Source organism: Gymnogyps californianus, chromosome 3 (assembly GCF_018139145.2).
Source record: "Gymnogyps californianus isolate 813 chromosome 3, ASM1813914v2, whole genome shotgun sequence".
Classification (NCBI taxonomy): Eukaryota; Metazoa; Chordata; class Aves; order Accipitriformes; family Cathartidae; genus Gymnogyps; species Gymnogyps californianus.
Genome location: NC_059473.1, coordinates 34,741,316 through 34,757,504, shown reverse-complemented (window position 1 = coordinate 34,757,504; position 16,189 = coordinate 34,741,316). Strand labels below are relative to the sequence as shown.

Genomic DNA, 16,189 nt, shown 5'->3' with positions numbered 1-16,189 from the left:
GAAGGCGGCGCGACGGCTTCCGGAAGGGGCGGGGAGAAGGGCGGAGACAGGAGGGGCCGACGGGATAGCGGAGGACCACCACGGGGCACGGCTGCTGAGGGGACTGCCGTAGTCTTCCCCGCTGGCTCTTCGAGCGCACGCGCAGCCTCTCCTCGCGCTCCGGGTTCGATTAGCCGGGCTGTTGGGCGGTGCTCGGCCGCTACGCCGTCTTTCGTCTCGCGAGAGCCCCGGCGCCGCCGCAGCGATTGCTCCCGCCTGTCGCGGCGGGCAGGGGGGCGGGGGGGCGCCATGGCGGCGCGCGGGGCCTCGCGCCTGGCCTGGTGCCTCCGCCGGGTCGGGGCCAGCGGCGACTGGCTCCTGCTGGAGGCCGGCACGCAGGTGAGCCGCGCCGGGCCGGGCCGGGCTGGGCTCCCCGCGGGCTCCGGCCCCTCGGAGGGGGCGAGCGGGCGGCCGAGGCACGGCCATCGGTGCCGCCCGGGGCGGGGGGCCGTTACCGGCGCTGCTTGGCCTGAGCCCCGCCGCGGCCCGCTCCTCCCTGAGCGGCGCGGGGCAGGGGGCGAGCGGCCCTCGGTGCGCTTTGTTTCGGGAGCCTCGGTGTTCCTTAACGCGCTTCCCCGGGAGGGCAAAGCCCCGTCCCAGTTAACGAGCAGCAGTTGTTAATGGTTGTTCGGAGGAGCCGGCCGTTCACCCCAGCGCACGCCCGGCCTCCCCGGAGGGCGGCTCGGTGGGGCGCTGCCCGGCGCTCCCAGAGGCAGAGGCGGCGGGGAGCAGCGGCCCGAACCGGCGCGTTTCAGCACCGGTAACGTGCGAGGGAGTGGAGAGCGGGGCGCGGGCTGAGAGCAGGCGTTTGAGTCTGATTTGCCAAGTATTCGGTTGTTAAATCTTTTGTAACGCGATCTCGTATTTAGATGGGAGTCGTTTGTGTGACAGTAGCGTAAAGGAGGGGGGGATCCTTAGCCTAATTAACAAGGTGATGCTTTGGCGAGGTTAACAGTACATAGTGTATTTGAGTTTCGTGGCTTAAGTTATACAGGTGTAAATGGGGTTATGCTTTAAATCTGTTTCGGTATGGTACAGGAATAACCCTTTTTCAGTGATCAGGTTTTTTAATGTAAAAGCCCAAGTGGGCCCTTGCACTCTTTCCCTCAAACCCAGCAGGCCAAGGCGTGTGTGGAGGATGGGGCGCTGTAAGAGGATTGCCGTTCTAGTAATCGAAACCAGGCAGTTAGGCGTTGCAGGTTCGTGCTGTACCTAATTCCTTTGTGCTTACGCATCGCAAAAGGTACCCCTCTTAACTCATCTCTCAATGCTAGGCAACTCTTTAAGCAAACATATAGTTTTGTTACTCTCCCATCATGGATTTGAAGCCAGGAGGTGTGCAAGTATGCTCCGTGAAGGACTCAAGTTAATACATCTGCAAAACGTGCAGCCAGGGCTCTGTTAACTGTGCAGAGAGTCTCGTTCAAGATGTTATTACTCTGATGGTCTGCATAGCACTACAGTCCTTGTCACAGGCAACAGGGGGACTGACGGCATCTCAGTGCTGCAGGCTTGCAAGGCCACGGGCTGGCGTGTTAGCACAAACTGCTTTCACTGGGGATTTAAATGTTGGTGCCAAACTGCACTGCTGAGGCGTGGGGAAGTGCTGTGGTCTGCCAGTACCGCTGTGGGCAGCAGCGAACTCCAGCAGGCAAGTGGCAACGTCTCAGCCCCCCGCCGCAGTTTGCTCAGCGAACTTGATCAAGGAGAAGTTTTGTGACTGGCCCTACTTGGTCTCGCTCGTATTAGTGCGTGAGGCCACACAAATGTGTGTGACCAGGCACTAAGAATCATTCACATGGGTTAGGCATTTCTGTTGCAATTGCAGGGACAAGTGTAAAGCCAAGTTTATAACTGAACCCACCTGAAGCGTGGAGTCTTTATCCACCTGAGTCTCTGTACCTCTTATATATGCAATCCATGTTGACAGAACACATGATATGTATGAAGCATTTAAGAGGTAGGGACCAACGTGGTTAAGTTTGCTTTCATGATCTTAGTTTGTTTCCTTGCATTTAGTTATGACATGGGAGCCCGAGTTGTTGCTTTAAACTCAAGGTGAGTGAATGAAATTTTCTTGACTGCAGCATCTTGCCATCTGGTAGGAATTGAAAGGTGTGATGCAAATGAGTTGGGATTGCAGGAGAAAAGAAGGGCAGCCTTCATTTAAGGCATAAAAATCAGAGTGCACTTTCACAATATTCTTCATCTGATTTGACTGTGGGCTTCTGCTAAAAGGTGTTTGTCCTGCTTTTTTTGGCTGCGTGTTCCTGCTGTATTACATTGGATGCATGCAGTTGTCTAATGACATAAGCTGACTGAAAACTTGTGCAACGCACAGACGAATGAGAAAAGTGTATATGATTACCAGATCTTGCAAAGGAGGCAGCGGAGGGAGGGAGAGCAGAGCCGTGCTTTAAATGGTAGTCTGCAATTACATCAGATTTAATAAGATACTGTGAATCGGTACAATTAAATTATGTCACTTCTTCAAGAAGATGCTATTAGAGTCTAATCAGATTATTTAGATCACTTTCACTAGCGGTTATGAACTGCATGTAGCTTAATTTCTGAGCCGTAAGATTGATGGTGTGATTTACAGAAGTATTGCGCATTTAAGGCACGGTTACATGTGCATTTTTTTTTGATGGCAATTTTCTGGGCTATTTTTTCCTGCGTCTTTCCTGTTCACAGACAGTTGAACAGATGCAACTAGCAAAAGAAGAGGGTAAGAAGTAATCTTGAGACCCACAAACAATTGTACTGGTTTGAAGAAATGGTGTTTAGTTCGGTAATGACTAAGGTGGGACGCAGATGGATTGAGAGTAGCTTTGAGCAGGTTTGCTGCTGTGGAAGATTTCCATGAAGCCAAGGCCGTAACCTGCCTTAGAGCAATCAAATGTTCCTCAATGGGAGAGAAAGAGAATACTTCAAACTTTGTAGGTTTCCATTTTCTATCTACTCTTGAATTTAAATGAAAAAAAAAAAATCATCCCGAAGTCTTTGGAAATAGCTATAAGATGCTAATCTAGATAAATTTCTGCTGTACTTAAATTGAAATGACATAAACTGAATTTACCGTGTCATTGCTGATTGCGGTTACTAAACTACTTTATTTTTAGGTAACTATAGGCCGAGGATTAGATCTCACGTACCAGCTGGTGTCAAAAACCTGTCCCTTGATGATCTCTCGTAAGCACTGTGTTTTCCAGCAAAATGCAGAAGGGCAGTGGACTGTCAAGGATAACAAGGTACAGAGACTGATTGTAGCAATGACCTTGGACTCTGAGATTCACTGAAGAGAATGCCCTGTTTGGGCTCAAACAATGTATGGGCTATGATATAATATGGTATAAGTGTGATAGAAGGTCCATGGGAATGTGTCTTGTCTGTTGTGCACTTCCAGCAGGAAGCTTCAGTCTGCTGCAGTTGGGATGCAAACTGTATTGCTTTCCGTATGTAGATTTGTCTCTTGGTTTAGCATTTTTCAGACAATTGTAGTCTTGCCAAGGGCACTTTGCAGTCTGTGAACCTGTTTTGTGTTGCTTTCTTAAAAAAAAAAAAAATCCTATGAATTTTGGCAGTATTCAAAAGGATAATGTTCTTGTACTGCTAATGAAAGGATAAACTGATACTCCTTATTGTAGTGACACAATTGCTTTAATTATAATCAACTACAACAAGAATCTGTTGTTAGAAAAACCATGCTTCATGTTATGTTCAAACGAGTTTCTTCTGAAAGTCCTCCTCAGCTGATCAGAATAAAGTGTTGACATCAGAGTCCTCAGCTTCAGCTGATTAGAATAAAGTGTTGACATCAGAGTCCTCAGTTAGGTCTCACTTTAACTTCAGTAATCTGTTTTTCATATCGTGATCTCTCCACTTTCTTATTCGGGCTGAAAACTGTAAAATCAGTAACTTGCTTTAAAACAGCACTGGTAGAATAAAAATGTTCAACACGTCATGCGGATTTGAAGGATGTTTGGGTCAACAGCAGATTAGTCAGAAAGGAATGGAGTGCCTACTATTAAAATTACACTGCTCTTAAACAAAACTCTATTGCAGTACTTGTATAAACTTGAAAACTTACAGTTGTTGCATGTTTGGAAACATCAATGGTAGATTAACTATTAACACTTCCTCTGTGTTATTACTGCTACCAGTTTGTCAAGTTGTTTTATTGAATCTCCTTGAGATATGTCAGTTGTTAATGATTCTGCAGTCAATCTTGAGCACAGATCAGTTTTGCTGTTTTTCAAAAGTATTTCTTGAGCTAGTGTCTAATTTACGAACCCTTTTTCTGCTTTGAACATTATCTCTAGAAGAACATTTTCCTTCTTGTTTATATTCTCCCTGTATTTATGGAGAACTGTCTCTAGTATAGCTGTGCTCCTTTTTCTTTTCTAGTTTCTTCTTGAATTTCAGGTGACATTAATTGTCAAGAATAATTACTGCAATGTTCTATGTTCTTGACAATGATCTATTGCAGAGTCTTTTTATTGGTTAATTCTTATTTCTGAAGCTTTTAGGCAGTTTTTTTCCTCTTAGAGTTCATTCTTTTCCTTCTGCACAAGCGCATATATTAATGTTGTTCTTAGTGCTTGTACACAGAATCTGTAATGCAGGAATAATGCACGGTAAATAATATAATGCAATAACTGTAATAAATGGGACACTAGGCCAATAAATTGGATATTGCAAGGTTTATTTAAAGAGGTGGCTTGTTCTGATTGCAACACTGAAGAGGCTGGGTATGTTTACAGTTGCCAGAAATAACTTGCAGAGGACTCTGTAACTGCATATTAAATTTTGCTGATTCTCTGTTCGTTTGCAGAGTTTAAATGGAGTCTGGCTTAACAAACAGCGCCTGGATCCCTCAAAAGCATATCCTATCGCTGAAGGAGACCGTATCCAGTTGGGAGTGCCTTTGGAAAACAAAGAGACTGCTGAATATGAATATGAAGTAATTAAAGAGGAATGGGAGAAAATCAGACCCTTTTTAGCCCAAAGGAATGACCTGGGGAAAGCTAAAAGTTCAAGAACTAAACGTAAATTTAGTTTGGAGGAATTGGAGACATCTGGATCAGAAGGCCCTTCAAACTCGAGATCCAAAAGAGACAGAGTGTCCTGTGACAATGAACCTTTGGGTAAATCATGGGGAAGGGTAGAAGAGGCCAAACAGTTAACAGAGAAGATGGATGTCAAGCTGCCTTTTCCTGGACCAAGTGAGGACGATAGTGGTCTAGTGCGTAGTAGCCCTGTGCACTCCGAGAAAGCTGTGTCTGTCCCCCATAAGGACCAGAAAGGCTCTGGTCTTGCACAGTCATGGACTGGCTTGGAAATGCTGAGGAAAACTCTAGTAGATATAATGAAGTTAAAGGTCAAAGTGCAGGAGAAGCAGGCAGCAGTTCTGAATGTGAAGCAGAAGCGCAGGAAGTGTGCTCAGAAGGAGATCCTGGCAATGGAGCAGGAGCTGCGGGAGTTGCAGGACCAGCTGTGCACAGAACAAGAGCGTCATCAGCAGCAGGTGGAAGAGCTGGAGAGGACATTCTCTAAAGAGCAGCAGAAGCTAGAGGTATAATGGTGGTAACCTTTTTGGCCTGTGTCTTTTCATTTTTATGGAATGCCTAATATAAGACGTTGATCCAAAATAAGATCTTGAACCATACAGTAACACAAATGATGTTTGTGTGAATTAGTCCTGTTAAAATTGTCATGGAAGTATTTCACTTCCAGGCATGTGTACCAAAAGAAAGTGCAGAGACAGAAGGGATTGGGCTGCATGGGGAATTAATTAGGAAAAAGGCGCAAAGTAATTTTTAAAATTTTTTTACAAACAGATTCATCACAGCAAGATAGTAAAGCATTTCAGTTAGTGAAAAAGTGTGTTTTTAAATAAAAAACCAAAAGTCTCTGCCTGATATCCTGTGGTTACAGAGAGGACAAGTTGAAAAGTATTCACCTTCAGTGTGAATTTCTCTTGGTATATGGCTGAATTAATGCCCAGTTTGTACGGCAAATCCATTCCTTTTCCAAGCAAGTGAATTATTGTATGCCTTAATCCCTGGAGGGAGGGAGATTTTTTTTTTCATACTTTCAAGAAACCCTTTCTTGCAATCTCTAAGTGTCTTCAGGCAGTATGTATATATTGATAAATAGCTTTTTTAGATAACAAACTGAAGTCTTTCTATTTGAGTTTGCTCAAAATCTGGTTTAAAGGAAGTAAGAATTCATCGTGGAGTGAGTTTCATAATTTATCAGTTACTTCCTTTAAAGTCTGCTGCTCAAGGCAAGATACCTCTATCAGAAGTACAGAAAGTCTGGAGTTGTGTGCTTAGGCACAATGGGAAGTTCAGCTGGAGCTGTAGGTATGTCTGACCTCTTTGTGCTCAAAGATAGAGTTGCAGCTTTTTCTCATGTTTAAGCTGTTGCAGACCTCTTTGCTTCTGTGAACATGCCGGTGCCTTTAGAGCTAGAATAATGTGGAATTGTTCCAAGTATGTAACTGTAAATGATATATGCATTTTAACTCTTCACAGTAAACGATAGCTCTAATTTCTGTCGTACACATGTAACACTAGAGTGGGACATCTCAGGGTTTGCTGAAAACCAGTGTTGTTTCTTTAAGCATATCCTCTAAAGAGAGTGTGCAAAGTAGTCATTTTCTGTCCCTTGCTTTCTTCAAGTCTTTTTTTTTTTTTTTTTTTTTCCTCCTTTCCTTTCTGCCCCCCAGGGAGTAAAGTGGCAGCATGGGGAAGAGAATCTGAAGGAGCAGCTGGCCCAGGTCCTGCAAGAGGCAAGTAGTTATGAGTCTAGGTTTGGTCTAACTGTGTGTCCTGGTTTCAGTTAGGATAGAGTTAGTTTTCTTCCTAGTAGCTCGGAGGAAGAGGGGGAGAGCAAACCCATGACCTACCATGAGAAACGCCAGCTCAGTTTTCGCTCATTCCCCCCACCCAGTGGGATGGGGGAGAGAATCGAAAAAAAAAACCCCAAACCTTGTGGGCTGAGATAAAGACAGTTTAATAGGACAGAAAGGAAGGAAAAATAATGATGATAATAATAATAAAATGACAATAATAATACTATAAAAGAATTAGAATATACAAAGCAAGTGATGCACAATGCAATTGCTCACCACTTGCAGACCGAGTCCCAGTTAGTTCCTGAGCAGCGATCCGCCCCTCCTGGCCAGCTCCCCCAGTTTATATATTGGGCATGACACTGTATGGTATGGAATATCCCTTTGGCCAGCTTGGGTCAACTGTCCTGGCTGTGTCCCCTCCCAACTTCTTGTGCCCCTCCAGCCTTCTTGCTGGCTGGGCATGAGAAGCTGAAAAATCCTTGACTTAGTATAAACACTACTTAGCAACAACTAAAAACATCAGTGTGTTATCAACATTATTTTCCTACTAAATCCAAAACACAGCACCATACTAGCTACTAGGAAGAAAATTAACTCTATCCTAGCCGAAACCAAGACACTGTGTAACTCAGATATTTAAATCTTTCTTACTGCTGCGGCCTCTTGGTAGAAGACGAGGACTTTGCCTTAGGTGCAGATTGGATGATCTTCATCTACAGATCAAAATTCTGTCAGAAAGTGGCAGACCTCGCTTTGTGGGAGTTGCTATTTGCTGGCAAATATTGTGAGAATATGCACTTGGATTGAAAGCATTAAGTAGTTGCAATGATTTATTTATTTTTTTTTTTAAATTTGAATTTGGTCCTTGGGCTGGTGGGCTTTTTTGTGAGGTCTGTCTGCTGGGTGTCTGTTTTGGGGAAATTGTCTTGGCAATTTTAACCAGATGAAAAAAATTTCACTCTTGGTTGGGAATGTTTTTGAAAGAGATTGCCACAAACTTAGGTTTCCTAGCCTAGCTTTCCAAAAGGAAAGGCCTTTTGGGAAGCTAATCTGAAAACGGCTTCAGGTAACCCTGCATACAGTGACAGGTTTTCGTGATCCTTATGTGTCAAATACCCCTTGATACTAAAATGTCTCAGATGCACGCAAAATGGTGTCTGTAAAACCTAACTGAAATGAGAGAGTAACCTGGGAGAGGGAGTGAGAAGTGCCATGACACTGGGAAGGTCATAAATAACTGGCAGTACATTCCAATTTTAAGTTAAGGCTAAACTGCCTTAACACCCCAACTCATATAGACGTGTGTTGCTCTTTTAGGAGGAGTTTAGGAGAAATGAGTATGCTGAACCCCATGATTATGGCCATGTATATTTAATAGGATAGCTTATAATGGCACTGTTATAATTTCTGGGATGGTATTGTTACAGCATCATGCTTTGATGGAAGAACTGAGCCGTAGTAAAAAAGATTTTGAGGAGATAATTCGAGCCAAGAATAAAGAACTGGAAGAAACAAAGGTAAGGAATAACTGAATTCTCAGTTTTATTCATAAGTAAAACATGATATGCTGCCACAGAGGAAATGGTTTATTTAACACTTGTCTTGACTGTACTTTGCCTCCCATAGTGAAAGACTCCTGTATTTTGAGGTGGCAGCTGACTCTAGTTTCCGGGATTGGGGGAGGATACACCTTGCCCTGTTCATAAATTAGTGTTGAACAGTCATTACTAGATCTTCCTCAATCATAAAGAAAGCCCAGAGCACCTGAACTGTGTGTTGTGCAGAAGTGGGCCTATTCCACCCTTTCTTTTACAAAAAAAAAAAAAAAAAAAGTTTGAAAAGTGAGGTGCTTCATTTTCAGTTAGAGTGCATTCAAGTAAAACTGCAGTGTTCCAGCAGTCCTACAAGGGAGTGTAGGACTGAAACAACATGGAATTTGAATAATGAATGAGATAAGCCACACTTCTTCCTGCCCTTGACACAGGTGATGAGTAGAAAATAATTAAGGAGATCCTTCCCTGTGTCTTACTCTTGGAAATTACTACATTATCCGCCTCTGGCTGTTTGCTTTATGGTTTTTTATGTCATCTTTGCAACTCTGTTGCTGTTTCAAGTATAGCTTCAATTGAAGAATTTCTGTTATTTTTAGAAGATAGAGCAGATGCCTAGGAGCCTAATTTAACTCCAAACAATTTATTGGGCAGTTAAATGCAAGTAAATGTTTTAAATTCTTATGCTTCCTTTCTTTAATATTTGAGGTATTTTGTCTGTTGGGTGTTTTGCTCTTTACATCAGGCATCAAAAGAACTGTTCTGTTGACTTAAGCCAAACTTATGCCAGGAAGAGGTTGAAAGAGATTCTGAAAAGATTCAGCTGGTAGCTTCTTTAGGCTGAAGGGAATTTTGGTAATGGATGCTGTTCTTGCTTGTAAGTTCTCTACAGTGGGTGGGAATATTCTCAATACTGCTGTGACTACAAAGAGGAGGGAGGTTACAGATTTGGGTATATAATAGACACAGACTTGACACGTGGAGACTTGCAGTTGTATGATTTTCTACTTGTACTACCTTCCCTTGCACACGCACTTCCTGCCAATATTATATTGAGTAAAACCTTGTTCTTTGTTGATACATGACCACATGTACTTTTCCACTAGGAGGAGAAGGAAAAGGTGAGAGCCCAAAAAGAAGAGGTGTTGAATCAGATGAATGATGTGTTGGAGAATGAGTTGCAGTGCACAATCTGTTCTGAGCACTTTATTGAGGTATGTTTAAACCGGTACGGGTTTGCCAGTAAAGAAGAGACTTGAGAAGCTTTCCCTAGTTCTATTAAAGCAATATTCAAGCTTATTTCTCTACTTTGCTAGTCTAACACTCGCAACAGACCCACAGTGAGTTGTGGGTAAGGGTTGGTCCAGAAATCCATTGAATGTCTGCCCTAACTCTTCTCCGGGCAGCTTTAATGTCTCTACCTGCATAGAGATGAGTGCTTAATCCTAAGATGCATATAGGCTTGCAGCAGTTCTGGGTGGTTTTGAACTGGTGCTCTGAGCTGCTGCTGACAGCCTGCCTGGGGAAGAATCATTTTGTAGTGGACCTTGCTTTAAGTTGACTAGGGTTGGACTGCTTCAGGTTTAGATATAGGAAGAGGTTAGTAAAGAAAGGGAGGTGCAGTGTTCAGTCAAGTCTGGAACTGTTTATATTGTTGAGATAAACTCTTTGAGAAATTGGCCTGCTTTCATTTGATTCTAGAAGTGATAGGTTATGCCTGAAATGTAGACTGTTATTTCTGTTAGTGTTTCACTAGAACTTCAGTTTCATTACATTCACTTCTACTACAGGAAACCTGATGTGTTAGCCTTGTTATAATGCCTTAAGAGCTAGCTGAAATTTTAATTTCTGGTTTCTCAGTAATTCAAGATGCTATTCTGCAGTATCTGAGTTTTTCCATAATTTATCCTTTTCAAATTGGGGAAGCTTACAACAGAATTAATTCTTTTTGTCTGTGTTTATGACTTGCTATGATCTACGGCGAATCCATTAACCAACTTGTAAAACTTGTCTGCACTCTGGCATGGGAGAGTTTGTGTGTGTAACCCCTAGAAGGGCTAAAGGAAGGGGGCTTTGGGCTTCTGCCCCCCTTTCCCTTATAGGAAGGATTCATCTAATGTTTTTTGACTTCAGTATTTTTTTTTCTTGACAATGCTTGTGTGAGCATGCTCTGATAAGTATCCTTCTGTTGAATTCCACAGGCGGTCACTCTGAACTGTGCACACAGCTTCTGCTCCTACTGTATCAATGAGTGGACAAAACGTAAAGTGGAATGCCCTATCTGCAGGCAGGAGATCAAATCAAAGACACGCTCTCTGGTGCTGGATAACTGCATTGACAGGATGGTAGAAAAACTGGATGTGGAAATGAAAGAGCATCGCCTGACCCTTATCAGAGAGCGGAAAGGTGAGAGGTGGGTGGATGTGGCATGATGAGTACAATCTCTCATTCCGTCTATTTTGTACAACATTCTTTGGCACCTATATACCAAGGGGATGCTTGGGGAATGCAGAAGAAACACTAGAAAATGAATTTTAAGATATGTTGTGTAACTAGCTTTACTGCATGGTAAATAAAATTAATAAAAAGTTTGGAAAAAGACTTTGGTATGAATTCCACAGTCAAGTGGGACAACTTAACCATGCTAAAGGTTACGCTGTTTCAAAGAGGTCACTAAATAAAAGCAAAGCTATAGAGAATGGGTCTTGAAAAATTTACCAGGCACTTCTTGATTAAACTATTGACTACATCATTGCAAAAACTCAGCAGAGCAGTGCCTGATGAGAAACTCTGAATTCTCTTCTGTGTGCTAGATTTGTGTAGGAAATCTCTGAAGGGAACATTGGTGTGTCATGTAAGCATATGGCTGAACGGGCAGTTGCTCTGCCATGTTAATTTTTGTGGAATTAAAGCCACTGTGGCTTAAACGCGTAACCTCTTGCCTAATTGTAGCTAAAAGACTCTGCATGACAGTGATGGCTTTAAGTAAAACTCCAGTATGGGGTATTCCTATTCTGCTTCCCTCTTCCAAATTTGTTTCTAGAGCACTTGACGCTGGTATCTAGGTGCTGAAATGTAGAAATCTTTTCCTGCTACCCCTTCACAAATTTCTATTGCTGTGTTCCCTTAAGTAATTGTCTTGTTTTCCCCTCACAGACGTGAGTGCATGATCCTTCATTTTGCAATATGCTAAGCCTTTTACCTAATGAAAGGTGCTTTTGAAACGTTTCAGATTCTCCACGGCAACGCAGAACGACATTGCTAAGCAGTGTTAGCTCAAACCTGAAATTATAACCTATTTAACCAACTCAGTCTGATTCCCTCAGGAAATCTACACTCCTCAGAGGTTGCTCAGCTCAGCTTCTGGAATTGCTTTCACCTCTGCAGAACTGACACTGCTCTTGTGTAATATGCACACCTGCAGAGTATGCTATAGCGCTGTTGAAGTGTCTCATCAGGTAGCTGATGGCGATTAGATGAAGTGGTGCCTTCACTGGAGCCCACTTCATTTCTGTACGGCAAACCAGTGGTCGTCATGCTTATTTGAACAAAAAGGAAATAAGCTCATAGCCTACCTTCATATGCGATAGATGCTCTAATTATATAAATGACTGTTAGTAGGACGTCATTTAGCTTCACCATGACACACTTCAGGAGGAAGGATGAATTGTTTCTGTGCAGGCTTTTTATTCAGTCATGGAAACATTTTGATTGAGATGAAGATAACTGTGTGTCTATTTAAACATGAATTCCTGTGAAGAAGCCAGCTGAAAGAGAAATGATGATGCAAGTGGCACTCGAGAAGCTCAGTCAGAGCTTCCCAAGAAGCCTTTCCAAGAGCCTTAGTAGAATGGGCACCAATAGGACAGCTTGCACTCCTAAACATATGGAGGTTTGGATGGGGCTGTAAGTGTCCTGAACAACCATTACTTCTTTGAGAGCTCCTTACCACATTTTATTCCTTCCCTCTTTCTTATCTGGCAAGGCACTGTAATAGTTAGCCACTTCCATTGTCAATTGTGTGCCAGTGAAGGGATGGAGAATGTCTCCTCCTCATCTGTGCTATCTTAACAGGAAAAGGCATATAGGAAACTCCAAACAAACAAAACCCGCAACCCTTTGTTCTTTTAACGCTGAAAATTGAAAAGAAAAAGGCCCACGCCCTACAGCTTGAAAGACCTATTGCAAACTGACAGTGAAAGGCTATAACTTTCAAAGAGAACTAGTAATTTAGCATTTGTGGGTACAGTGGTCACTGCTAACTTTTGTATCTGTGTGTTTTGAATGCAGAGAAACAGAACGTGTTGGTGAAACCAGCCACAGACAATGACAGCACTGTCATTTCTTCCATCTACTCCATCTTGTCAATGAGCAGTTGTGACAGTGAGGACTCTGAGGAGGATTCTTACTATAATGAAAGCCACTACATTATCTAAACACTGTTACTGCAGACTCGTTTGCCTGTGTGCTGCCCAGAGCCAACCTAATGGTGTTTGGTTGACTGCTGCTGGATGAGTGGACTGGACATCTGGAAGGAGAGACTCTGTGAAGAGGCTGGAGCTGAGAACTAGCAGCATTTGGAAGGACCTTATTTTTTAAATGAATGTACAGAAGCTTGATCTCTAAAACAGAATTGGGATTTGTGAGAGAACAAACTGCCATTATGCTAGATGGTTGACATACAAAGCCTAGGCTTCCATGATCGCTTGTGCCCTGCTCGGTGTAATGTAATAGTTTGTATGCATCACTGCCCTTTCCTCGGTGAATGACATGTTTAAATGTGTACATCAGCTTCCCTTATTTCAGGCAGCAGAGGGAATGGCCCAAGCTATTTGAGAACTTGGCCATCCCCACCAGCAGGCAGGAGAGGTATATCAGGAAAAGGTGCCAACATGGGTTTTCCTCTTGAATTTCATATGGCAGCTAGAGTCATCCCAGGCCTCTGGCAGTAAAGGCAACAAAGGGTGGGTTATGGACCCTGTCAGCCTTAAGTGCTTAAATGCATTGTAAGCTGAGCTGCTGGTCATCAGTTTGCTCTGTTGATGTTACTCATTTTCTGTTAGATAGGGATGGAGAAGATTAAATCTTCCAGAATTCCTTAGCTAGTGCTCTTTTCATATAGTATCTTTGGTTTGTTCCCTCTTCAGGCTTTTGCATAGAGGGTTTTAGAACTAGGAAGCAGCGCATCCAGAAGTTATTAGCAATGACTTCAGAAACACATATAGTTCTTGTCAGCAGCAGAGAGGACCCTCTGCCTGTTCAGAAGTGCTGCTAGCTGAATTAGTGAAATGTCCCATTGGCAGGGTAGGAAAGCAGCATCTGTAGGCAACCACAAGGCGCAGAAGGAAGCATTTAGTTTTATTGTTTACAAAACATTGCTGTTGAGCTGTGGGTTGTACTACCCTCGCAGCAAATCGCTCATCCCTAAGAGACTGAGCAAGTCTTGCCTCACCCTGTCATGAATTTGTCTATGAAGTTCCATTTTCAGTGGCATATGCTTTTGACTTTGCTGTTACATGGAAAGGACTGTTTTACACTGTGAGAAGAGGATGGAGGAAGCCCTTCTCATCTGTAATATTTCTTTGGCTATTTGTAGGTACTTTCTTGTTTCTATGTTTATTTTGTTTAAGAAGGAAAATTTCTGCATTACTCTTCCTTGGTGTAACCACTGAGATGAATGTCTTTCTCCTAGTTGTCTTAGATTTTTTTGAGAAAACACAGACTATCTCATTTTAATGACTTTGCTTCATGTTTTGATTGCTGTAAGCAGTGTGACTATTTTAAAGTTGAAAAGACTTGTGTATTCAGGAATAGATAAAAGACAACCCAACTCTTCAAGCCTGTGGCTACCCTAATGGTAATTTAGTAGATACAATCATATCTCTTATCTTCTTCCACTAAAGAAAGATCCCATTAAAAAGGTGCATGAATGATGATGCTGTCCTAAGGAAGTAGTGCATTCTGACAGATTTGATTGGCAGGACTTAAACAGGGGAGGTAGGTCTGATCTGTGGGCCAGGCAACTTTCTTAAAATCTTAGTGTAAGGTTTCTTTTGTGAAGGAGTCATTACATCTTGAGTTTTCCTCTTTCTTTTAAGGTTCATTTTCTGTATGTGCTCTTGAAAGTTTCTTTTGTGAATATATGCCCTCTAGGATGTGTGAGAAGAGGGTTCCTCAAAACGCTTGTGAAATAGGCTGACATTGCAACAGGCATTCCCGATGGAATAGGAGGAAAATACTCTGGTTATTTACTCTAGGACTGCAAATTCTTCTACTGCGTGTCTCTTCCATGTTGCTGTGCTTTTTTTGCTTGTTTCATTTTGCTAAATATATTTATTTTGTTATGTTGGTGTTTATGCATATTGCAGAGAAGGCTAATGCCTCTCCTAGTAACAGAGTAGTTCTTTGGTGTGATTTCTGAGTGTGTCCTCTTTTCACTAGAATATGAAGAACATAAGTGGTACACCAGACCATTTCCACTGTTACCGGTAGGTGCATAGTGTGTCAAGGTCCATGGAGAGAGGTTAAGTAATAATACTGTTCACTTGCAAAAGCATTTCACTGACAAAAGCAGACCTCTCCTCCCAGTTCACTAAGTTCCTCGGTAAAACTACTATCAGATACAGAGCTGATGGCTAGACATACAGAAGTGTCAGGTGAACTGTTGAGCTTCTGGAAAAGATGTCTATTTCTAGTACTGTGCTCTCCTTTGGTCTAAGGTCTGGATCCTTTCTTCTACTTGATTGTACATCTGAATGTCCCCTTGGAGATGTCCTGCCCTGAACTGTTATCTCTTGGGATGGCACCAAGCACTTCCACTCTCACGTCCAGGGTTTAGGTTACAATTGAGCTAGTCATAGTTGATGCACAGCAGGCTTGATGCAGGTTCAAGACTTGCTGCTTTCTGTTGGAAGACAGCTGTCACGTAGTGTGATAATCAAACGCTTTCAGAGCAATATATTGTTTATCAACATCAGCAGGAATAGCTGGGAAGGAGTGCTAATGGCTTGTGGAATGGGACCATCACAGAGGGACGGTGTGCTGTTTAACACTTGCAGGTCTATGGATTCCAAGATCAGTCTGACAATCGCTTTCCTCTTGCACATGTAATCTACCACGTTAGTACTTGGCGAGCCTTAGCAACAACTGTCATTTAACTTTGCAGAACATGTAATGGGCAATTTAATAATCCAGCTCTGTGTGGGTGTGTCCCCCCCCAATGTAAGTGGTTTTTTTCCAAAGACGTGCTCTGTGACTAGTCAATGTTTTATCATCACTGGCTTTACAAGCCCTGTGCTGGCTCTGCTCGAGTAACGGAGCTGCACTTAGTTAATGGCGAAGTGCCTGGTGGTGAGCAGGCTATAGGCTTTCCTGTAGGCGGACAGTTTCTTAGGAAACCTGTGCTGCCGGCAGGGCAGGCAGGGCAGGGATCGGGGTGCGCTGCCTGCCGTCACCGCTAAGGTGGGGGTGCTGTTCCGTAGGTCTCCTTCCAGAAGCACAAAAAAAAAAAAAAAAGCTGTTTTTCTTAGAAAGTGCCACTTTTAAGGCAGTGGCTGATTTTTTTTGTGCGTTAACACACTTTATATAAATTCTTATATACAATATATTTACAAAAATCACGTGTATGTATAACATTTTACATAGAATGTCAATATATGTTCACTTCTATGCACCCCCACCTCACCTCCATCGGGAAGGACTGAGGCCGCCGGCTACCTCTTTCCCCAGGGAGCCGGGC

At 43.0% G+C, this 16,189-nt stretch overlaps 1 protein-coding gene across 3 annotated transcripts; it reads left to right on the top strand.

Moving 5' to 3' along the window:
* The first annotated feature begins 271 nt into the window (after nucleotides 1-271).
* RNF8 (ring finger protein 8) lies at nucleotides 272-14,795 on the top strand. 3 transcript variants are annotated; one of them, XM_050893075.1, is made up of 8 exons: nucleotides 272-378; nucleotides 3,162-3,290; nucleotides 4,874-5,614; nucleotides 6,773-6,835; nucleotides 8,329-8,418; nucleotides 9,558-9,665; nucleotides 10,653-10,857; nucleotides 12,742-14,795. In XM_050893075.1, exons 1-8 carry the CDS (start codon nucleotides 289-291, stop codon nucleotides 12,885-12,887), a joined length of 1,572 nt encoding a protein of 523 aa, XP_050749032.1. In that variant the 5' UTR covers nucleotides 272-288; the 3' UTR covers nucleotides 12,888-14,795. The 3 variants fall into 3 exon arrangements, with proteins under 3 accessions (XP_050749032.1, XP_050749034.1, XP_050749033.1); XM_050893077.1 differs by having other exon boundaries at nucleotides 10,653-10,864; nucleotides 12,742-12,843; XM_050893076.1 differs by lacking the exon at nucleotides 272-378 and adding an exon at nucleotides 2,917-2,978.
* Nucleotides 14,796-16,189: the final 1,394 nt, after the last annotated feature.

What these genes read in the sequence shown, in the direction of transcription:
- RNF8 (XM_050893075.1), top strand. Translation starts at nt 289, where the DNA reads ATGGCGGCGCGCGGGGCCTCGCGCCTGGCCTGGTGCCTCCGCCGGGTC. An exon ending in TGCTGGAGGCCGGCACGCAG is followed by an intron (nt 379 to 3,161) that starts GTGAGCCGCGCC and finishes CTTTATTTTTAG; the next exon opens with GTAACTATAGGCCGAGGATT. An exon ending in GGACTGTCAAGGATAACAAG is followed by an intron (nt 3,291 to 4,873) that starts GTACAGAGACTG and finishes GTTCGTTTGCAG; the next exon opens with AGTTTAAATGGAGTCTGGCT.